Consider the following 23,910-nt stretch of genomic DNA (forward strand, 5'->3'; position numbering starts at 1 on the left):
ATTTATAGAAATCCCATGCCCACTGTGCTTCTTTTGTCCACAGCATAAAGTGACCTGCGGCGTGGCTTCCCGAGCTGCAGTGTGTTAAATTGATGCTGCGGAGACGGTAGTGTTCTCCGCAGGAAGAATAGAGCTAAAGTCTGCAGGAGCTCGATTCCCAATTGTGGGCACGGGCAGCGGCATTCTCCTGCGGACAGCACTCGCGTACCCGCAGGAGAGGACCCGCTGCGTCCAGGACGCTGCATGTCCTGATCGCAGGCTGCTTTCACACTTGCATTGTGAGGCATCCATCACAGTGCGTTGTGTGACGCATTTGACGGATGCGTTGCGTTGCAAATAGTGTTCTAATAAAGGTAACGGATTCCTGTGAAAGAACGTTTTGCGGGTTTTTTTGTTTTTTTTAATGTTTCGCCGGGAAAGGAGATTTACGGTCAGGAGGACAGAGAGAGAGACAGGTGACCACAAGTCCCCTGAGTGACCGCAGTGAGCCGCGCGATCAGCGGTGCCGTCACTCAGGTGAAGTCCTCCATTTGAGAGCGGTGGCCGCGGGTAACCTAAATGACGGCACAGCTGATCGCGCGGCTCACTTCAGTTGCTGCATGGAGCTGATAAAGAGCGGTCGTGTTCTACAGTCGCTCCTGTCAGCTTCATGTAGCAGAGCTGGATGCATCGCGGTACCTCGTGTGGATTACGCCGGACCTGGAGGGGTATTTGGGGATTAATAAATGGTGAAAGAGGGTGTTTTTTTGTCTTTTATTCCAAATAAAGGATTTTTTCGGGTGTTTGTGTTTATTTACTTTCACTTACAGGTTTATCGTGGGGGGTTGTCTCATAGACGCCTGTCATGATCAAACTAGGACTTAGTGGCAGCTATGGGCTGCTGCCATTAACTCCTTATTACCCCGACTGCCACCGCACCAGAGCAATTCGGGATGAGCTGGGTAGAGTCCCGGGACTGCCGCATCTAATGGATGCAGCAATTGTGGGCGGCTGCTGGCTGATATTTTTAGGCTGGGGGGCTCCCCATAATGTGGGGCTCCCCATCCTGAGAATACCAGCCTTCAGCCGTGTGGCTTTATCTTGGCTGGTAGCAAAATTTGGGGGGACCGCACACCGTTTTTTTAAAATTATTTATTTATTGTACTGCATTACATAGACACGCTCACCGGCGGCTATGATTGGTTGCAGTGAGTCAGCTGTTACTCAGTTTGGGGGCGGGTCTGACTGCAACCACTAATAGGCGCAGGTAGGCGGGGGAAGCAGGGAATACGAGATGGAATAATGAGCGGCCTGCATTTTCAAAAGCAGGAGAAGCCGCCAGAGCAGTGTGACAGCTGTGCAGCGCCGCGCCAGTGATCGATGAGTATGAGAGAGGGGGTGAGAGGGAGAGACTGACCGACAGAGAGAGACCAGGAGTGATTTTAAACGATTTAGATCATTCTGCTGGACATGCTGAGCATGCTCAGTAGAACGTGACGGAATACGTCAGCGGATTCGGCCGCTTAGCGCATTGTGGTGGAATCCGCCACCATAGACAATCATTAGACACCTTGGCGGAATCTAACGGAATCCGTCAAGGTGCGTTATTTTAACGACCCAAAAAACGCTACATGCTGCGTTCCCTCCGCTGCATCAAAATAACGACTCAGCGTCGTCCAGCGGATGCAATGCAGACTTGCTAAAGTGCGTCGTTAATACAAGTCTCTGGAGAATAGTGCAGTGCGTTAACGGACTGCGCTATTCTCCATAGCGGCGTATTGCACTGAACGCAAGTGTGAAAGCAGACTAATTGCTTCCTGCATCGCCCAGTGGCTGGAAGTGAGCGGCTACAGGGAGAAATAGCTACACTGCGACTTTTTGTAGCTACTGATTGATTCTACAGCTGCAGTCCAAAGCGATACATTGGGTAGTATGTAACAAGGTTACGGCAGTTGCCACTTAATAGTTCAAATCAATTGTAGCGCTACAGTAAAAATCACAGCGTAGACCAGGCCTAAGGCTATGATGCATTTTGTCTATGCATTTTCTATGCATTCTGGGGTAGAAAACCGCTGAAAGAATTGACATGCTGCAGATTTATTTCTGCACCAAATCTGCAAGGCAAAAAAAAAGCAACATGTTCATAAAACTTCAGGATTCTCATTCATTTTGCTGGCATAAGGATCTGCATACAGTTTAGTGACAAAAGTACTAAAAAAAGCACTGTGTGCACATGACCTAAAACTTCTTTCTTTCCCTGTAGCTGCGCTTAGAGTAAGCCTGCCAGACATTGATATAAATGCTATTTACCACTATATCTGCAGGTAAGGCCTCTTTCACACGTCCGTGAAAAACCATGCACGTTTTTCACGGACATGTCAGAGGTGCGTTTTGCCCTTAGTGAGCTGTGTTTTTGGCACACGTGTTTTCTCCGTGTGTTATCCGTGATAACACACGGAGAACGGGAACTTTCTGCTCAACTGTCCCTGGTGTTGCTGTCCGTGGTGCTGATCTACGGTCTCCGGTCCTGCCGACTTCCCGCTGTTGCAGCTTCCGGCTGCAGTGAAGAGAATATTCAATGAGCGGTGGTCGGAAGCAAGTGACAGCAGCGGCAGAGACAGGAGGGCTGGAGAAGGTGAGTAAAGTTTTTTTTTTTTTTCTCAAACACATGTGTTTTCTCCGGCGCGCATCACACGGAACACTCCGTGTGGTCCGTTTGCGTTCCGTGTGACACCCGGGATGCAGGAGAAAAATGGACATGTTGACATGTGGAGCACATGTACACACGGTCCATGGCAGAACACGCACGTGAGCGCAGACCCATTGATTTTAATGGGTCTACGTGTGTCCGTGTCTCCGGTACGTGAGGAAGAGGACCAAACACGTACCGGAGACACGGACGTGTGAAAGAGGCCTAAAAAGGATTTCTGGAGTTGACGGGTTTTCTTTAGGGTAGGGTCACATGACAATATAATATATAGTTCCGATTTTCATCCAGAAAAGTGGGACAACTTTTCTCACTTGTCATCTGTGTGTAGTCCGTATTAGTCCGTGTGCCACCCGTTTTTTTTATAGCAGCAGCTTTTAAAGGGAACCTGTCACCAGATTTTTCCCTATGAAACTAATAGAATCACCTTCTGAAGCTCCTGTGCTGCATTCTATGAAGGTGCACCTTGGCCCTGACTCCCCTAATTAGACCCCAAAAATAACTTTATGAAACTTGGCCGTTAGGTATGCTAATTACCTGTGTTGGTCAGATGGGCGGGCTCATTTTCTGCTCCTTCCCCCCTTCCGCCGCTGATCACCATCCTCCTTTCTTGATTGACGGGATGACGCCTCCGTCATCATCCTCGTCGCATTTTGAAATCTCACGTCTATGCAGTTAGGTTGGCTCGTGTGAGATTTGAAAATTCAACAAGGATGATGACGGAGGTATCTGTAAAAATCTTATACTATACTGTGACATTTGTTTTTTTTATTTTCACCCATAGACTTGAATAGATGAGTATCATTCAATTTACTGACGAAAATCGTGCCTGGTGCATTTATTTTTCACTCACAGATTCTGTCAGTGAAAAAAAATCGGTCATCATTGCATAACATTGCTCCGAGTTCTGTCTGATTTTTTTCATGGATAGCACTCAGACTGAAAATACGATCATGTGAATCTGGCCTTAATCAGCTAAATTTCAGATAAAATTGAAGAAAAATCTATGTTTTCTTATTGTATCAATAAGAGAAACAAAATAATCTTACAGTTGTAATAAAAAGTAAAATAAAAGATTTGTGAATCTGCATGTCTTCGTACACGGCAGGTCTCTTCATCATTAGTGATGTAACAGACTCAAAGAGGCGCAGACCTGGAATAAATGGCCGTCCATCAGAAGACCTGAAACACCCGCTGTATCACATCATTTATTTCATCAAGGGTTTGTGCAGATGAAGGCTAAGCCACACGGCAAGAAAATCGGACCGAGTGGAATGCGATAAAACATCGCATTCCACTCAGACCAATATTAGTCTATAGGGTGCTTTACACGCTACAACATCGCTAGCAATAGATAGCGATGTCGTGCGCGATAGCACCCGCCCACGTCGCTGTTTCGTCATGGGGGTGATCGTTGCCGTAGCGACCAATACCACTACGGCAGCGTCACACGCACATACCTGCTTGGCGACGTTGCTGGAGACACCGAACAATCTCTCCTTTAAGGGGGCGGTTCATTCGGCGTCACAGCGGCGTCACTAAGCGGCGTCACTAAGCGGCCGCCCAGTAGCAGAGGAGGGGCGGAGATAAGCGTCCGGAACATGCCGCCCACCTCCTTCTTTCCTCATTGCCGGTGGACGCAGGTAAGGAGATGTTCGTCGTTCCTGCGGTGTTACACACAGCGATGTGTGATGCCGCAGGAACGACGAACAACCAGCGGCATGCACCACCAACGATATTATGAAAAGGAGAGACATGTCACCGATCAACGATTTTTGACGTTTTTGCGATCGTTGATCGTCGCAACTAGCTGTCACACGCTGCGATGTCGCTAACAATGCCGGATGTGCGTCACAAACACAGTGACCCCGACGATATACTGTTAGCGTTGTCGCAGCGTGTAAAGCACCCTTATGTCCCAGCACCCATGAGCAATTATTTTCTCTGCCCCAATCGGAACGAGAAAACAGTCGCAGCATGCTGCGACTGTAATGCAAGACTCTTTCTCTCGCACCCATTTAAGACTATGGGGTGAGAGAAAGATCGTACTGCACTCGCGGTACACCAATATCCGGCAACGGAGGAGAGAGGGAGATAAATCCCTTCCTCTCCTACTCAGCGCTGGCCCACCCCTCCTCATCACTGGCCCACCCCTCCTCAGCGCTGGCCCTCCCCTCCTCAGTGCCAGCCCGCCCCCTGCAGCTGTGGTCCGATCGCATGATCGGACCTCAGTAGCAGGGAAACTCACGTGACACTTGGCTCCTGCTGTGCTGCCAGTGTGAGCAGAGTGTCATGTGAGGATCGCATTAGTCCCCGTGTGGCCCCGGCCTAACCGTATTTTCAGTCTGAGTGTTATCTGTCAAAAAATGTGATTGCATTGGGACCAATGTTATTCAATGAGGTCTCATTTTTTCCGCAGACCACAAAATTTGCAGCATGCATGATCTGCCTCCATAAATCAGATCACACTCAGTCATTCAACTCTATGGATCCATGTAGAAACTCGAATCACACACGGTCATTCTACTCTATGGGTCTATGTAAAAACGTGGACTGCACTCGGGCATTCTACTCTGTGGGTCCATGTAAAAACTCGGACCGCACTCGGCCATTCAACTTTATGAACTCTATGGTTCCATGTAAAAACTCGGACTGCACTCGGCCATTCAACTCAATGGTTCCATGTAAAAACGGGGAAAGCACTCGGCCATTCAACTCTATGGGTCCATGTAAAAACTCGGCCTTTTAACTCTATGGGTCTACGTAAAAACTCTAATTGCACTCGGCCATTCAACTCTATGGTTCTATGTAAAAACGTGGACCGCACATGGCCATTCAACGCTATTGGTCTGTGAAAAAACTCAGACCGTGCTCAAATAGTATTCCAGTGTAGTCCGATTTTCATGGACTAACGGAATGGAGTTTTTGGAGTTTTTTTCCCTCTCCACTGCTGGGAAAAATGGATCCCACTCTGATCAGATTCTGATAAAACTGTGCTCAGCATAATCGGACCATTTCTCTCGGATGGGGAAAATATGGTGGTGTGACCCAGCCTCAGGCTACGTTCCCACAGTGAGCTTTAGGTGAGATTTTCTGCACCTATTAGGGCTCATGCGCACGTAACTGCTGAATATTCTGCAGCGATTTGACAGCACATGTGCGCTTCGAATCGCTGCAGAAACACTGCATAATGGATGTAGTTTTTTTGTAGAAAAAAGCCGATTTCATGCGCTATGGCTGCTGCCCCCACCATAGACAGAGTGGGAGCTGCATCCAGAACGCACAAATTAATTTACATGCTCATTTTGTGAACGCACGGATTTGGGTCAAAATTTTAGCACCCAAATCGCTGCGTTCAAAAAAGCAACGTGCGCACGTGTCATGCACAATCTACATAGAATGTGCTGGGGACGCAGGACGCCTGCATTTACGCTGCAGTGCAATACAAAGCGTAAGCGCATACAATTAAACAACGTGCGCACGAACCCTTAGGCTATGTGCACACGTAGCGTTCTGTCCCTGCAGAAATTTCTGCAGCGATTTGAACAGCACACGTGCGCTGCAGAAACAGAGTCCGTAATGAAAAAAAAACAAACGATTGCATGTGCTCTGTGTGCAGCCCTCCCATAGACAGAGCGGGGGCTGCATGCAGAGCGCAGGAAAGAAGTGACATGTCACTTCTTAGAATGCGCGCTTCGGGCAGCAGCCGAAGCGCTGCGCTCTAAAACACCACGTGCGCACGGCCCCTGCATAATCTTCATGGATTGTGCTGGGGACGCAGGACGCATGCAGTTACGCTGCGGTGCAGATTGCAGAGTAACTGCATGCAAATACGCAAGGTGCGCACATAGCCTTAGGTATATTAGGTCCCCTGCACTCTTTTTCTCATTGCATTTTTCAGCGTATTCTTTCTGCTGCCGTTTTGTCTCTTTTCATACTTCCTATTACTCGGCTTTCAGTACATGCGTTTTTTTAATTTGTTTCAGCCACAAAACGCACTAAAAACTTTTTTTTTTTTCCTTGCGGATTTTCTCTCTCCTTCAGCTCTATGTGGAAAATATGCAAATAAAAGTCATATTTACTACAGGAGAAAGTGACATTTTCCATCCGGGACGTCGGGTTACGCAGCGTAAGAACGCACAGCGGCCGTGAGATTTCTAGAAATCCCATTAACTTTGCTGGAAATGGTAGACGCTGAATTGAGCAGTGAAATATGCAGTGGAAAAAAAAACAAAAAAACACTAAAATTTCACTGGAACTTTTGAAGAAAACAAACAACTATTCTGCTTTTCTAATGACATAATAATAATAATAATAATAATAATAATAATAATAATAATAATACCACTTATTTTGTCTTCTAACAAGATACCAAAGGTTTTTTTGTCCTTTTTTCCCCTCTAAAACTTAAAAAAAAATGAAAGAGTCCAGAGGTGCAAAGAATGTCATTCTGAGGAGGTCACATTAACCTTTGTGCAGGCAGCACCACAGACTATTGTTTCCTGCACATAACAGAAGGGCATCTCAGGGCACCACAGAGAATAGATGGGGGCAGCAGACCAGCATGGGCTCCAGGCACTCCGGCTGCCCCTGCCCCCTGACCTTGTGCCCTGCACAGCCCAGTTGTGTGACACTCTCCACATGCCTGAGCTCCCCTCCCCCCTTACCAGAGGATGCACTATTATGTAGTCCCGGCCACTCAAGGTTTCCCTGTGTCCATCGCCCCCCACCTCTGTGCTCTCTCCCTCCGCCTCCTTCTACCTCGTGTGCCTGCGCAGGAGCTCGAGGAAAAAAAAGTCCCGGAGGGCTCTGCCGAGCGCCCAGTGTGAGCGCCAGACGGCGAGAGCTGCCGGTGAGAGCATGAGTGGCCGGTGATGGCAGCGGACAGGATGGCCCGGAGGGCACTGCTGATGTGGGCAGCGCTGGTCAGCCTCCCAGGTGAGTAACTTTCCTCCTGCCGTGTCCTATGTATGGCTGCCCCAGGACCGCACATAGCTGCACTCTCAGCCATGGGAGTACTCGGCTGCTGTGATGCTATTCCCATCAGCTCAGCCTCATATTGTGAATTATTGGGCACTTCGTGTAAATATACCATGTGAGTTGGAGGGGTCTCTCTGTATAATGTGTATTGGGGTGGCCATGCTCAGTGTGGAGTTGCCTAAATGTTAATTAGGGTGGTGATGTCTGTACAGATGTTCCCATTGATGCCCATGGTGTCCATGCCACTATGTAGGGGGGGCAATTAGTGAGTAAAGTTTGAGAAAAGTCAGTGTTGCTTGTCCTTTCCATTTATTTTCCATCCACCTTGTCAGACTTAGAAGCAGGAATCAGTTATCATTGCTGACAATAAGTTATCCACAGACGATGGCCGCCCCCCATACACGCAGACATGGGCACACGGAATGGTAGATCCTATATATAATAATATTCATTCATATAACGCTGTTAAGTCCACAACGCTTTACATACAATGGCAACACTGTCCCCATTGGGGCTCACAATCTAGGTTCCCTGTAGGTATGTTTTTGGAGTGTGGTAGGAAACCAGAGGAAACATACAAACTCCTTGCAGATGGTGACCTTAGTGGGACTTGAACCCAGGACTGCAGTGCTAACCACTGAGCCACAGTGCCGCACATATATAAGCCCATACATCCCATGTATTTATACGTGATCTGCGGAGAACTGACAGTAGTATGGGAACAGGTCACTCTGGTTACATATTAATGCTGGAAGGTATCATCCATTGGCTCTACCATTCACAGAGATCAAGCAGATCTGTAATCTTCCGTCCGTGTATTTACTGTATGAACGATTATTGCTCAGTGGTTAATACTGTAACCTTTAGGGTCTTGGGTTCAGATCCCACCAAAGACAACATCTGCAATGAGTGCCTCTGTCCTGTATGTTGCATGGGGTTCCTCTGTGTCCCACTCCAAAGACTTACTGATGGGGGATATCGATTGGGAGTCCCAATGGGGACAGAGCAAAGCGCTGTGGAATATGTTGGTGCTATATAAGTAAATGTGCCCCTTCTCTTGTATAGCACCATGGAATCAATGATGCTATATAAATTGATAATAATGTACTCACAGACAGGTGTGGACTATGGTAATATTGCATTTTATTAATAATAATAATTAATTTTATTCATTTATATAGCGCTATTAATTCCACAGTGCTTTACATACATTGGCAACACTGTCCCCATTAGGGCTCACAATCTAGAGTCCCTATCTGTATGTCTTTGGAGTGTGGTAGGAAACCGGAGAACCCGGAGGAAACCCACGCAAACTTGGGAGAACATACAAACTCCTTGCAGATGTTGTCCTTGGTGGGATTTGAACCCAGGACCCCAGCGCTGCAAGACTACAGTGCTAACCACTGAGCCACCGTGCCGTTTGCTGTTAATGTGCTATTATTTCACTTGTAAAGCGCCATGGTATAAATGGCACTATAATAATAAATAATAATAATTACACTGGCATAAGATCATGCATTTATCATCAGTTGGATTGTGTATTGGTGATCAGCATTGTTCATGTTTTGTTCCATCTCATTACCTGTATTTATAGCAATTAACGCTTTAGCTTGTGAAATAAGTGTTTGTTGTGGAGCATTTAGTGATGCCTATTGTAAGGCAGATCAGCCATTATTAGCCCAGAGATCAGATAAAGCCAGCTTGTGATAGATTTTATACTTTTGGATCTCAAATTGTGTAAAATGTATCAGTTTCTGGAGTCCACTTATTGACCCTTATCTGAAAAATCAATTGTCAATGTGGATTCCAGAACTATTTATAAACATCACCTTAATGTCCTTAAAACAGAGCAGAGATTAAAGGGACTGATGAAGGGGATTGCAGAGGCTGTGTCCTCAGGCCGGGGCTCTTTAGGTGACCAGCCTTCTTTTTATCTCTGGTGGTGATGGATGAAGAATCCAGGCTTGTTGCATTAGGTACAGAACGCATGTTAACTTCCTTGAGAGATCTGTTCTCCTAAGAAATTGTGTATTGGGTAATTAAGTAATCCCCACTGCATGAGACAGTAAGCAGCCAATTAGTTCCGCATTTCTGGAACAGTTGGCAATACACAAACGTGGAAATAAAGGGTCCCTAATCCCTCTCCCACTGCGATCTAGCAGCAAGAGTCACAAATATTAGGAAGTGGCTTTGTCCTTCATTTAAATCCATCTGCGAAAATGTAGAAAAAAAATTGGTAAATGAAGCAAGTTGGTAAATGAAGCAAGTTGTAAGTTCTGAGGAGCAATCTCTGCACCAGTAACATAAAATGACCACTGTTTGATCTAGGACATATAGTTATTATTCAGAAAAGGGAAAATAATAGGATTATTATTCACCTACATGCGAAGTATAACGCAATAAAAGGTATTACAGGCTACATAAAGGCCGTTATGGACTTAACCCTAACCACCCTGGGTGTGAAAGTGCTAAATGTCCCCAGGGTAGAGAACCTGCTTGTATATGAAGAGGCAGGGATGTTAATGATTTCTTGTAAAATCAAACTTTTATGACTTTCCTTGTTTAGGATCTCCGTGACAAGCTTGTAAAATTAGCAAACAGCTTTACCTCTTGTTTTCCTGTTAATGACGGTGAAACCTCACATTGTGACTTGTCGTTTGTGGAAAGTGTCCCTAGTTTACGAGTGTTTGGTAAATAAATATGAGAGCGATTGTAAAGTTCACGTTTCTTTCTTTGGGACTTGGAGACTTCATTTGGTATATTGGCTTAGGTGCCTGTATTGAGTCCATCCACTTTATATCTGGAGTAGGGAGACATCTGGGACCTCGGTATCTATATTGGCTTGATGAAAAAAGTGATGCTTTTATGTAACAATACGATAATTGTAGTCGGGGCAGTGAAGATTTTTATTTTTTTTTCTTGAAATCATTAAAGGGAACCGTCATCAGAAATTTTTCTTTAAACCTAAAAGTTTCCCCCTCTGCAGCTCCTGGGCTGCATTCTAGCAGGTTCCTGTACTTTTTGTGGCCCCTTTTAAACCAAATTAAATACTTTATAAACTTGTACCTTTTGCTATGTAAATTGCGTAAATCGTCCATGGGGGCGGGGTCTCTGCTGACCGTTGCTGTTCCTCCAGCAGATTTGTGCCGCCCCCCCCAACGCTGAATTTCATCTCAGGACGACGCCCCTGGGCGCCCGTGGTCCCGCGCATGCGCTGTGCGACTGTAGCGGGACTGTGCACTGTGTGCACGTGTGACCGCTCGTGACGTTTTGCGCAGGCACGAGATTATGGGCGGCGCTGTGAGTGTCATCAGCAAGTGCCGCCCATAACCTCGTGACTGCACTTTCCCCTCTTCCTCCAGCGTTCTGCGCAAGCGCTTGCTGGCCAGATGACCCGACGTCACCTCTTTCCCATCTTGCCCTGCTGCAGGGAAAGATGGGAAGGAGATGACGTCGGGTCATTTGGCTGACGAGCGCTTGCGCAGAACGCTGGAGGCAGCGGGGGAAAGGCGTCCAGGAGATTATGGGCGGGCACTTGCGATGCAGTCACAGCGCTGCCCATAATCTCGTGCTTGTGACACACGTCACCAGCGATCCTGGCGTGGGCGGCACCTCGGGCGCAGTGGGCGGCGTCCTGATGGGTGAAATGGAGCGTGGGGGGACGGCGTCAATGTGCTGGAGGACCGGAACGGTCAGCAGAGAGCCCGCCCCCATGGACGATTTACAAAATTTACATAGCAAAAGGTACAAGTTTATAAAGTATTTAATTTGGTTTAAAAGGGGCCACAAAAAGTACAGGAACCTGCTAGAATGCAGCCCAGGAGCTGCAGAGGGGGAAAAGTTTAGGTTTCAAGCTAAATTTCTGATGACAGGTTCCCTTTAAGGCTTGCTCACATGTTGCGTTTTTTGCAGCGGAAAAAAAATCACAGCATTTTACAGTCCCAGCAAAGTGAATGAGATTTCTGATTTTTTTTTTTTCCTTGCAGATTAGACCCTTCATCATAATAATAATAATCTTTATATAGCGCTAACATATTCCACAGCGCTTTACATACATGAGCAACACTGACTGTCCCCATTTGGGCTCCCAATCTAAATTCCCTATCGGTATGTCTTTGGAGTGTGGAAGTAAACCGGAGAATCCGGAGGAAAGCCACGCAAACACGGGGAGAACATACAAACTCCTCGCGGATATTGTCCTTGGTGGGATTTGAACCCAGGACCCCAGCGCTGCAAGACTGCAGTGCTAACCACTGAGCCACCGTGACGCCAAATCTGCAGCGTGTCCATTCTCTCATTGTTTTTGTAGTATTTTTCAACCTTTCCAATGAATGGGGGGGGAGCAAGATAAAAAAACCCCCAAACAAACAGGCAATCAATGTGCTTATTTAACGCAACTGTCTTGCCAACACTTTGGTCTTTGCAGCAGAAAAATCTGCTGCCAATACTAAATGCATACACATACCCTTAGCTGATGCTCACATGCAGTAGTTTTGCAGCGGTTTTATTTTTTATCAACAGAAAAGAAGCTGCTTTTTACACTACCTGTGAGATTTCTTCTTTTATTTCTTTTTCCTGACTGAACTTGAGAACCTCAGCATTTTTTTCATCCACCACCGTGCGGAGCTGCCGCCCCACCACCGTGCGGAGCTGCCGCCCCACCACCGTGCGGAGCTGCCGCCCCACCACCGTGCGGAGCTGCCGCCCCACCACCGTGCGGAGCTGCCGCCCCACCACCGTGCGGAGCTGCCGCCCCACCACCGTGCGGAGCTGCCGCCCCACCACCGTGCGGAGCTGCCGCCCCACCACCGTGCGGAGCTGCCGCCCCACCACCGTGCGGAGCTGCTGCCCCATCTACACCCCACCTACTGTCTCCTCCCCATAATCCTATAGAATGTAAGCCCGCAAGGGCAGGGCCCTCTTCCCTCTGTACTAGTCTGTCTACTGTAACTTGTATATGTATTTTGTATGTAACCCCCTTCTCATGTACAGCACCATGGAACTAATGGTGCTCTATAAATAAATAATAATAATAATAATAATAATAATCCATTGAAAGGAATGAAAACGTGCAAAAAAAAATGCACTAAACAGGTTTTGCTACGTTTTTGCAGCATTTTTTTTTTTCGAGGGGGGTGAATAAAGGTAACGTTAGTAAGTATGTACTGTAGACAAAGCACACTCTTGATCCACACCAAAAAAACACTGCAAAAAAAACGAGCGAAATGTGCGCTTTGAACACAGCATTTTGCTACCCATAAAGCAGGTTTTGGTTGCAGAATAAGATTCTACAAAAACACTGTATGTAAGCATAGCCTTAAGCGGGCTTTATACACAGCGACATCGCTAACGATGTCGCTGGTGAAAGCACCCGCCCCCGTCGGTTGTGCGTCACGGGCAAATCGCCCGTGGCGCACAACATCGCTTACACCCGTCACACATACCTGTCTAGCGACGTCGCTGTAGCCGGCGAAATGCCTCCTTTCTAAGGGGGCGGTTCGAGCGGCGTTACTAAGCGGCCCCCCAATAGAAGCGGAGGGGCGGAGATGAGCGGGCTGAACATCCCACCCACCTCCTTCCTTACTTCCTCATTGTGGACGGCCGCAGGTATGGTGATGTACAGAGCGATGTGTGCTGCCGCAGGAACGACGAACAACCTGCGTCCTGCAACAGCAACGATAATCGGGATAGGAACGACTGGTCAATGATCAACGATTAGGTAAGTAATTTTGATCGTTACCGTTCGTTCCTGTGTTTCACACGCAACAACATCGCTAATGAGGCCGGATGTGCGTCACGAATTCCGTGACCCCAACCACATCTCGTTAGCAATGTCGTTGCGTGTAAAGCCCGCTTAAGGCTATGTGCGCACTAGGCCGTTTTACCCGCGGATTTACCCGCGGATTTGCGGCGGAAATTTCTCGAGAAAGGTTTGAAATCTTTCTGCAGACATTTCCCAGCAAAACCTATGGGAACAAAAAATAGCTGTGCACACGCTGTGGATTTTTCTCAAGAAAATTTCTTGAGAAAATTTTCTCAAGAAACTTTCTTGAGAAAATGAGCATGTCCATTATTTTCCGCAGGTACCTGCGGTATACCCCCGGAATTTCACTCCATTCACTGTAATGTAATCGCGAAATTCCGGGGGTATACCGCAGGTAGCAAATGATGTGCGGTATACCCCCGGTATAGCCGCGATTTACCTGCGTTCAATGATCATCGCTCCCTGCGGTTTTGCATGGAGTGATGTCATTATGACAGAAGAGGAAGCGGAGCAGAGTAAACACAGACGTCACACTCCCTGGACGCCGCACAGAAGCACTTCCGTGTGACCTCCAGGTGCCCGTGCAGTCTGTGTCCCGCTGCAGCCCCGCCGCTGCACGCACAGCAGTGTTAGTGTCTGCCCGCAGTATCAGCAGCTTGTCACGCTGCAGCGCAGGCAGACACTGACACTCAGCAGTGCGTGCAGCCGCGGGGATGCCGAGCGCTGCTGTCAGGAGGTGAGATGAGATCATTACCTGCTGTGACGATCTCCTGCCTCCTGACGTCACGTCGGTCACTGCTGTCTATGCCCGTCTCGCGAGCGGCCCGAGACTGTCACTAGCGGTGACGTCACGGGCTCTCGCGATACTGCTGACAACGCGGCGGGCATAGAAGGCAGTGACAGCGCTGATGGCAGGACTCCAGGAGATCATCACAGCAGGTAATGATCTCATCTATCCTCCTGACAGCTGCGCTCGTCATCCCCTGCAGTGTCCTGGGCTGACCTGTTGATGTTGGCTCAGGTCACTGCATTGCTCTCCCAGCCAATCAGGAACATTCTGTTCTTCATGGACTGGGACAGTGACTATGGTTTGGAACGCCGTGGGACGCCCCCCCCCTTATTGGATTACGCCGGACGTGGAATTGATTGTTCTTATCAATAAATTGGTGAAAGAGGGAATGTGGGGAGTGTTTTTTTTCAAATAAAACTTTTTTTGTTGTCTATTTTATATTTCTTACTGACTGGGTTTGTGATGTCAGGTATCTGATAGACGCGTGACATCACTAACCCCAGGGCTTGATGCCAGGTGACATTACACATCTGGTATCAACCCCATATATTACCTCGTTTGCCACCGCACCAGGGCAACGGGATGAGTTGGGGCGAAGCACCAGGATTGGCACGTCTAATGAATGCGCCACTTCTGGGGCGGCTGCAGCCTGCTATTTTTAGGCTGGGGAGTGTCCAATAACAGTGGACCTCCCTAGTCTGAGAATATCAGACCCCAGCTGTCCGCTTTATCTTGGCTGGTGATCCAATTTGGTGGGGACCCCACGTTTTTTGTTTTAAATTATTTATTTAATGTAAAATAACAGCGTGGGGTGCCCTCTGTTTTGGATTACCAGCCAAGGTGAAGCTGCCAGCTGTGATTTGCAGACTGCAGCCGTCTGCTTTATCCTAGCTGGCTACAAAAATAGGGGGAACCGCACGTCATTTTTTTTTAATTATTTATTTATTTTTTGGCGAAATACAAGGCTAGGCACATGAAAGTCACTAAAGGGTGCCAGCTTAGAATATGCAGGGGGGTGGGACATTATATAGGTCTTTCTCATCTATCTATTCATCTATCCATCTATCCATCTTTCCCTCTATCCATTATCTGTCTATCTATCGATTATCTATTATCTATATTATTTATTTCTGTTCAGCATAAAAAAAACGCAGGGACCAACCTGCGGAAAAAACGCGGCAAAAACACATGCGTTTTTCCCGCGGATTTGGTGCGTTTTTTTACCGCAGGTGCGGTAATCTTCAACTCCCAGAAGTTTCTCAAGAAATTTTCTTGAGAAAAATCACTTTTCTAGTGCGCACATAGCCTAAGTCTTAGGCCACGTGCATACATTGAGTATTTGGTGAGGTGTTTTTTACCTCCAGTATTTGTAAGCCAAAACCAGGAATGGGTAATAAATACAGCAGTGGTGCCCGTGTTTCTATTACACTCTTCCTCTGTTCCACTCCTGGTTTTGGCTACAAATACACCAAATACTCGGTGTGCGCACGTGGCCTTGTTTTCAGCCCTGCAAAATAACCTATGTGGTGCTGATGTTGCAGTAGCTTTCACCCATTGGTAGTGGGGACATCCTCTGTCGAATTTACAGGTTATATCTGTAGCGTAGGTTTCCGCTGAATGGCGATGTGGCCTACCACTTGTGCCATGTGACTTTGTACAAGTGAGAAATATCTTTGTGCGGCCACAAATGTAATCACATCTATGGGATATCTTTTAGAATGTTATATCCCATTAATATTAAAGGGGAAAGGACTTTTTTTTTTTTTTTTTTTAATGGCCCAGAATCCAATAATAATAACTTCTACCTGTCCGTCTTGGTGATGTGACATGCCATTATTGTGGAGGATACATTGTCACACTGTTTATCCCTGTCTTTCTCAGTTGCCTTGCTATTTTCAAAACTCCCATAGAAGTGAATGGTGATAGCCACGCAAGATCAGCGCGTGTACTTTATTCAGAGCGCAAGATGGGCCCTGTTCTAGAGAGAGATTGTGGATATGCCATGAATGTCTGAGATGAGAAACTCCCTTTAAGATGTTTCCAATGAAATTGACCAAAGTGCACTCTGTAATTACTTCTTTGGTGTTAATTAGATCCTCTGAAGAGCATTGTATTCTATGAACGGGTTTGCTTCATAGTGGCTGGATTTCTTGTGCTTATTTCTTCTTCCTTTTGTGTTTTTCTTTTCTATTCTGTGAGCCCTCGCGGGCAGGGTCCTCTATCCTCCTGTACCTGTCTGTGCCTTGTATTATTTATGATTATTGTACTTGTCTTTATTATGTATACCCCTTTTCACATGTAAAGTGCCATGGTATAAATAATAAAAATAATTGTTCTTGTCCCGCGCAGGGTCTTGGTGTTTCAGCGATCTATTGTTCGTAAACGAACCTGTGGATGTAACAGTTTATCGGAAAGATCCAGCAGTATTAGATTGCGTGGCTCAAGGGGAACCTCCAATCACAATCACATGGCTGAAAAATGGAGCAAAGATTTCCGAGACTGAACGGATCTCAACTTTACACAATGGCTCCTTGTACATCCAGGAGGTGGAGGGCAGGAAAGGAGAGCAGTCCGATGAAGGATTTTACCAGTGCTTGGCTCTGAACAGATATGGTGCCATTTTAAGTCAAAAGGCTCATCTTTCATTAGCAAGTAAGTTTGGCGTTACGTTTCATCTGAGCTGCGAGTCCCGGTTTTCTATAGACTGAAGAACAATTGGACTGGATTTACCTAAATATTTGAACAAAGTGAAGACACTTCAATATACTCCTTAATTAAGCATCCGTTTGCACTTCTTTGCTGATTGGCGGTCATTGATAGCCTGTTTATACAGGCAGACCGCTCTTCGTTCATTGAGCATAGGCTGCCATTGTTGTTGACAGCGCGAGTCCTTTTTATACAGGGCAATGTACTCCCAAAAACAATGATTCCTAGGAACGCTCATTCATAGTGGTCATGCAGTATGTATGGACCTTAAGGGTATACATGAAATGAGAATATTAGCATCTTAAGGCCCCCATGCACATTAGACTAATATTGGCTAAACCCACCTATATCGCTGGTTCAGACAATACTCTAATATGTATGGGGTACCGTCTGACTGATGGTCGAGAGAGATTTTAATCAAACAGATTGTCCTAAGACAGTAGTTAGCGCTTAACCCAAAAACCCAATATATCTGCAGCTAGGTTAAAGGCAAAAAAACCCTTAATTTGCCTGGATTCAAAAATATAATTTGCAAGAGATTTTCTAAATAGACATAAAAAATCTCAAAAAACCAGAGCTGAAAATGGGTTTAATTATTTACTTATTTAATGTTATCCTTGTCCTAGACAAATAGACGAAATACTATTCAACACAATATTCACACAAACATACAAAAAAAATAAATATTTTTTTTTTATATAAAAAACACAATAATGGCACAGCAGCCAAATGCCAAATCAATTCATCGTGATGCCCCGGCCGTGTTAGCCTTGTGCCACCGGCCGGGGCATCACGATTAATTGATTTGGCATTTGGCTGCTGTGCCAGTATTGTGGTTTTTTTATATATAATATATATATATATATATATATATATATATATATATATATATATATATATTATAATATATAAAAATTTGTATGTTTGTGTGAATATTGTGTTGAATAGTATTTCGTCTATTTTTCTAGGACAAAGCTAACATTAAATAAATAATTAAACCCATTTTCAGCGCTTTTTTTTTTTGTCTATTTAGAAAATCTCTTGCAAATTATATTGGAGATTTTGATCACTTGTGTCTGATTTCTTATTGCCGATCACATTTTCTCTCTGAGATAAGCTGCCAGCCGATATGTAAAGCTGGTGTCACACTAAGCGACAGCGACAACGACGTCGCTGTTACGTCACCATTTTCGGTGACGTAACAGTGACCTTGTAAGTCGCTGTTATGATCGCTGCTTAGCTGTCAAACACAGCAGAAGCAGCGATCATAACGTCGCTACATGTGCAGAGAGCAGGGAGCCGCGCTTAGCGCTGGCTCCTTGCTCTCCTAGGTACAGTACACATCGGGTTAATTAACCCGATGTGTGCTGCAGCTACATGTCACAGTGCAGAGAGCAAGGAGCCGCGCGCACTGCTTAGCGCTGGCTCCTTGCTATCCTTGCTACAGTATACATCGGGTTAATTACCCGATGCATACTGCAGCCACATGTCACAGTGCAGGAGCCGGCACTGGCAGCAAGAGCGGAGGCCGGTAACCAGCGTAAACATCGGGTAACCAGGGAAAGGTCTTCCCTTGGTTACCCGATGTTTACGCTGGTTACAGCTCACCGCAGCTGCCAGTGCCGGCTCCTGATCGCTTCATTTCGTCGCTCTCTCGCTGTCACACACAGCGATGTGTGTGTCACAGCGGGAGAGTGACGACCAAAAAATGAAGCTGGACATTCAGCAACGACCGGCGACCTCACAGCAGGGGCCAGGTCGTTGCTGGATGTCACACACAGCGACAGCGACGGGACGTCGCTGCAACGTCACAGAAAATGGTGACGTAGCAGCGACGTCGTTGTCGTCGTCGTTATGTGTGACACCAGCTTAAGCTGTCGGCTTTCTGATGGAGAACACTGGAGTGCTCACTCAGCCAAGTAAGCTCTCATAGCAGTGTTGGCTAATGGCTTAAAGGGATTGTCTCACAAAGTTAATTGTTATCAATAGATCTTGGAATAATAATAACTTCCACAATTGGATATGTTTTAAAAAAATGTTCCTGTGCTGAGATAATCTTATATATGTGTCCCTACTATGTACTGTGTAATGGCCATGTCTGACCGTACAGGAATATGGTCTGATCATATAAGAGCTCCTGGGCCAGTGAGGACACAAAAAATAATATACAGACAGGACAGCATGGAATCGCAAATAATTTTCTTTTAAGGTAAAACATTTTTAAAAAACAGGCAGTGAAATGTTTTACCTCACAAAAAGAATCATCTATAATACCATGCTGTAATGTCTTTATATACTTTTTTTTGTGTCTTCCCCAGCCCAGGAGACATGGTATGATCAGACCATGTTCCTGTATGGTCAGACATGAACATTACACAGTACACAGAAGGGGCAAATATATAAGATTATCTCAGCACAGGAACATTTCTTTAAACACATCAAATTGTGGAATATATTATTATTCCAAGATCTATTGATTAAATTAACTTGGTTCATGAGAAAACCCCTTTAAAGGGAACCTGTCACCAGATTTGGGGACTATAAGCTGCAACCACCACTGAGCTCTTGTATACAGCATTCCAGAATACTGTATATAAGAGCCCAGGTGGCGCTGTATAATGTAAAAATCACTTTTATAATACTCACCTGGGGGTGGTGGTCCGATGCATGTCGCTGCTCTCCGGTCCGACGCCTCCTTCTTCTGAGGCCCAGTGTGCATGATGCGTCCTACGTCATGCACACTAGCCGTCATTGAGGCGCAGGCGCACTTTTATCTGCCCTACTCAGGGCTGAAGAAAGTATTGTAATGCACATGTGCAGGGAGTCTTTTTAACCTTTCTTCGCGCTTGTGCATTACAGTACTTTGATCTGCTCTCAGAACTGCAATGTTGGCTTAGTGTGGATAACGTAGATGCGTCATCCACACTGGGCTGGGTAGAAAGTGGATGAAGATCGCAGCAGAGAGTAGGCGCTGGACACCCATCGGACTGGGCCGCCCACCTAAGTGAATATTATAAAAGTGTTTTTAACGTTATACAGAGTGGCCTTAGCTCTTAGGCCTGAAACACATCTCCGTAGAAAACATGTGCGTGTCTTGCGGTTAGTTTTTCAGGTCCGTGTTGGATGTCCGTTTCTCCGGTACGTGTGACATCAGTGTGATGGTGTATGCTTGCTGTGCATGCGTGTGGAATGTCCGTGTATGCGTGAGATATGTATGTGTCATGTCCGTGTGCAGTCCGTGTTTCTTGAACCGTTTCACTATTAAAAAAATAAAAAATGCACACGGACCATACGGAAAGCACACGTACATGGTCCGTGTCACGTACGTGCGGACACGGGCCCATTGACTTTAGTGGGTCCGTGTCTGCGTGATGCCGGCAAAACGCGGACATGTCATCCGTCTAAAAAAAACGCACACACGTACAAACCACACGGACACACGTTCCGTGTGGCTTTACGTGTGTGTGCCTGTTACCATAGGGTAACATTGGTGCACGTGCTGCCGGTACGTGCAAAAATGTACCGGCAGCACAGATGTGTGTTGCAGTCCTTATATACAGTATTCTGGACTGCTGTATATAAGAGCTCAGTGGTGGTGGCCGCAGCTTATAGTCACCAAATCTGGTGACGGGTTCCCTTTGTTCGTCCGACAGCCATCAAACAACTGCCATGTGTATTCCCATGGTAAATATCAAACTTCGCTTTTGATCACGATGGCAGCCATATTTAAAATAATATATCTGAATGGTAAAAATATGAAATTAGAAATAAATAAATAGGCATGAAATGCATTGTTTTCTATATATGTGATGTAGGTCAGGTGAGTATTCTTTATTTCTGCAGATATTACGATTTAATGAGATGTGTGGGAACACATCAAGGACGGGTCGGTTAATTTATTTATTTCACACCAGAGTCCATCAATTTCCTAGTGAAAAGAGAATTTCCCAGTCAGTAACGGAACATGTCTAATACATTAGAGCCAGGTCCGCAGGGTGCAGACGTGACTGCCGACACCTTTACATAATCACGCTCTGTGTAGTAGGATCACATGGTGGGGATGTGTTGTGTTTCAGCTTCTCACGTTAGCCCCTCTCATCAATGGTTCATAGGAAAAAGCCAGCGATGTAAAAATGGCTAAATGCATGTTGATCCTCACTTTTCTGTTTAAGTGCTGCCTTCTCCCCATCTATCTATATTCTAACTGATGCTTCTCTAATTGCCTGGCCTTCCAGTCCAAAGAATGTGCAATATGCCAAATATAATCCCTTTCTTTCAGTTTTTTGAAGCATAATGGCTTCTCCTGTTTGACGCTTGTGTATAGACTACCCTTAAGGATTAAACATTTATCTGCGGTTGTAAAAGCTAGGCTGTGAACCAATTGATTTTTCCATTAGCCTGTGTTTCCAAGGCAAGCCTTTTGCCTACCATTTCATATTTGTACCAGATAACATCCCTTTATTCACATCCACTATTATTGTTCGCTATAAACAGTAGGGGCGTTTTTTTCTTTTTTTTTTCTCTTAATCGAAGACAAGCGATTCTCTTGACAGCACTGGCTATTTCTACCTACCTCATGCAAAAGCTTCTTCTTACCATTGTGCATTCTCAAATGTGATCACGACCTTATTTTTAGTATATCTAATATATACAGTTAGGTCCAGAAAAATTTGGACAGTGACACAATTTTCGCGAGTTGGGCTCTGCATGCCGCCACATTGGATTTGAAATGAAACCTCTACAACAGAATTCAAGTGCAGATTGTAACGTTTAATTTGAAGGTTTGAACAAAAATATCTGATAGAAATTGTAGGAATTGTACACATTTCTTTACAAACACTCCACATTTTAGGAGGTCAAAAGTAATTGGACAAATAAACCAAACCCAAACAAAATATTTTTATTTTCAATATTTTGTTGCGAATCCTTTGGAGGCAATCACTGCCTTAAGTCTGGAACCCATGGACATCACCAAACGCTGGGTTTCCTCCTTCTTAATGCTTTGCCAGGCCTTTACAGCCGCAGCCTTCAGGTCTTGCTTGTTTGTGGGTCTTTCCGTCTTAAGTCTGGATTTGAGCAAGTGAAATGCATGCTCAATTGGGTTAAGATTTGGTGATTGACTTGGCCATTGCAGAATGTTCCACTTTTTTGCACTCATGAACTCCTGGGTAGCTTTGGCTGTATGCTTGGGGTCATTGTCCATCTGTACTATGAAGCGCCGTCCGATCAACTTTGCGGCATTTGGCTGAATGTGGGCTGAAAGTATATCCCGGTACACTTCAGAATTCATCCGGCTACTCTTGTCTGCTGTTATGTCATCAATAAACACAAGTGACCCAGTGCCATTGAAAGCCATGCATGCCCATGCCATCACGTTGCCTCCACCATGTTTTACAGAGGATGTGGTGTGCCTTGGATCATGTGCCGTTCCCTTTCTTCTCCAAATTTTTTTTCTTCCCATCATTCTGGTACAGGTTGATCTTGGTCTCATCTGTCCATAGAATACTTTTCCAGAACTGAGCTGGCTTCATGAGGTGTTTTTCAGCAAATTTAACTCTGGCCTGTCTATTTTTGGAATTGATGAATGGTTTGCATCTAGATGTGAACCCTTTGTATTTATTTTCATGGAGTCTTCTCTTTACTGTTGACTTAGAGACAGATACACCTACTTCACTGAGAGTGTTCTGGACTTCAGTTGATGTTGTGAACGGGTTCTTCTTCACCAAAGAAAGTATGCGGCGATCATCCACCACTGTTGTGATCCGTGGACGCCCAGGCCTTTTTGAGTTCCCAAGCTCACCAGTCAATTCCTTTTTTCTCAGAATGTACCCGACTGTTGATTTTGCTACTCCAAGCATGTCTGCTATCTCTCTGATGGATTTTTTTCTTTTTTTTCAGCCTCAGGATGTTCTGCTTCACCTCAATTGAGAGTTCCTTAGACCGCATGTTGTCTGGTCACAGCAACAGCTTCCAAATGCAAAACCACACACCTGTAATCAACCCCAGACCTTTTAACTACTTCATTGATTACAGGTTAACGAGGGAGACGCCTTCAGAGTTAATTGCAGCCCTTAGAGTCCCTTGTCCAATTACTTTTGGTCCCTTGAAAAAGAGGAGGCTATGCATTACAGAGCTATGATTCCTAAACCCTTTCTCCGATTTGGATGTGAAAACTCTCATATTGCAGCTGGGAGTGTGCACTTTCAGCCCATATTATAAATATAATTGTATTTCTGAACATGTTTTTGTAAACAGCTAAAATAACAAAACTTGTGTCACTGTCCAAATATTTCTGGACCTAACTGTATTTCTTACATATGGGGTCCATTTCTAAACACATCCTACATATTACTCTGCATCTTATTTGGAATGACTTTATATGATCCACTCGAACTAGTCGATACATTTGTGTTTAAAAAAAGGGAAAGCCAGCTCACCACCCCAATAGATGAATCCAGTTTGCTCGGAACTACGTCCACACGACGTGTAAAAACTCAATAATGTAGAAAAAATGTATTGTTTCAATCTAAAAACAGATTAATTTTAGGGAAGGGATAGAGTTCGAAATGCGTCACTTTGTTTCTTAACCCACGCGTCTTTCACCAAAAGTTCAGCATAAAGACGTGAAGGTTGAGGAACAAGGCAACGAATTTTGAATCCTCTCCTTTTGCGAAAATTGATTATGTCTTAACATTATCTCGGAGCTGGAACAATACAATTCTACATGACTTACATTGCCGTTGCACTTGGCACACCATCACCTGTTTACAAGGGATAATTTGCTGCAGAGAATGATGACTTTTAAGAAAGCTCAATCGTGTAATTAGATAACAAAGCGTTTTGCTTGTTTGTTGGGTTGGTGGTCAATTAAGGTGTTTCTGGGTATGCCCTTTCACAATAAATACACCTTAAACGTCTGCAGTTATGTATCTATAAGATTTCCTAGATCCCTTTTGGACATTTTTTTGCAAAGATTGGACCTCT

At 45.4% G+C, this 23,910-nt stretch overlaps 1 protein-coding gene across 1 annotated transcript in view; it reads left to right on the forward strand.

Annotated features, from left to right (window-relative positions):
- Nucleotides 1–10,098: 10,098 nt before the first annotated feature.
- Nucleotides 10,099–23,910, forward strand: part of PRTG (protogenin) — a 169,671-nt gene continuing 155,859 nt past the window's right edge. Inside the window, exons 1-3 of the mRNA XM_075343665.1 lie at nt 10,099–10,149; nt 10,233–10,356; nt 16,570–16,872. Coding sequence (XP_075199780.1) covers nt 10,099–10,149; nt 10,233–10,356; nt 16,570–16,872 — 478 coding nt within the window. The remainder of the gene's footprint in view (nt 10,150–10,232; nt 10,357–16,569; nt 16,873–23,910) is intronic.

The sequence above is a fragment of the Anomaloglossus baeobatrachus genome, chromosome 4 (assembly GCF_048569485.1).
Source record: "Anomaloglossus baeobatrachus isolate aAnoBae1 chromosome 4, aAnoBae1.hap1, whole genome shotgun sequence".
Taxonomy (NCBI): domain Eukaryota; kingdom Metazoa; phylum Chordata; class Amphibia; order Anura; family Aromobatidae; genus Anomaloglossus; species Anomaloglossus baeobatrachus.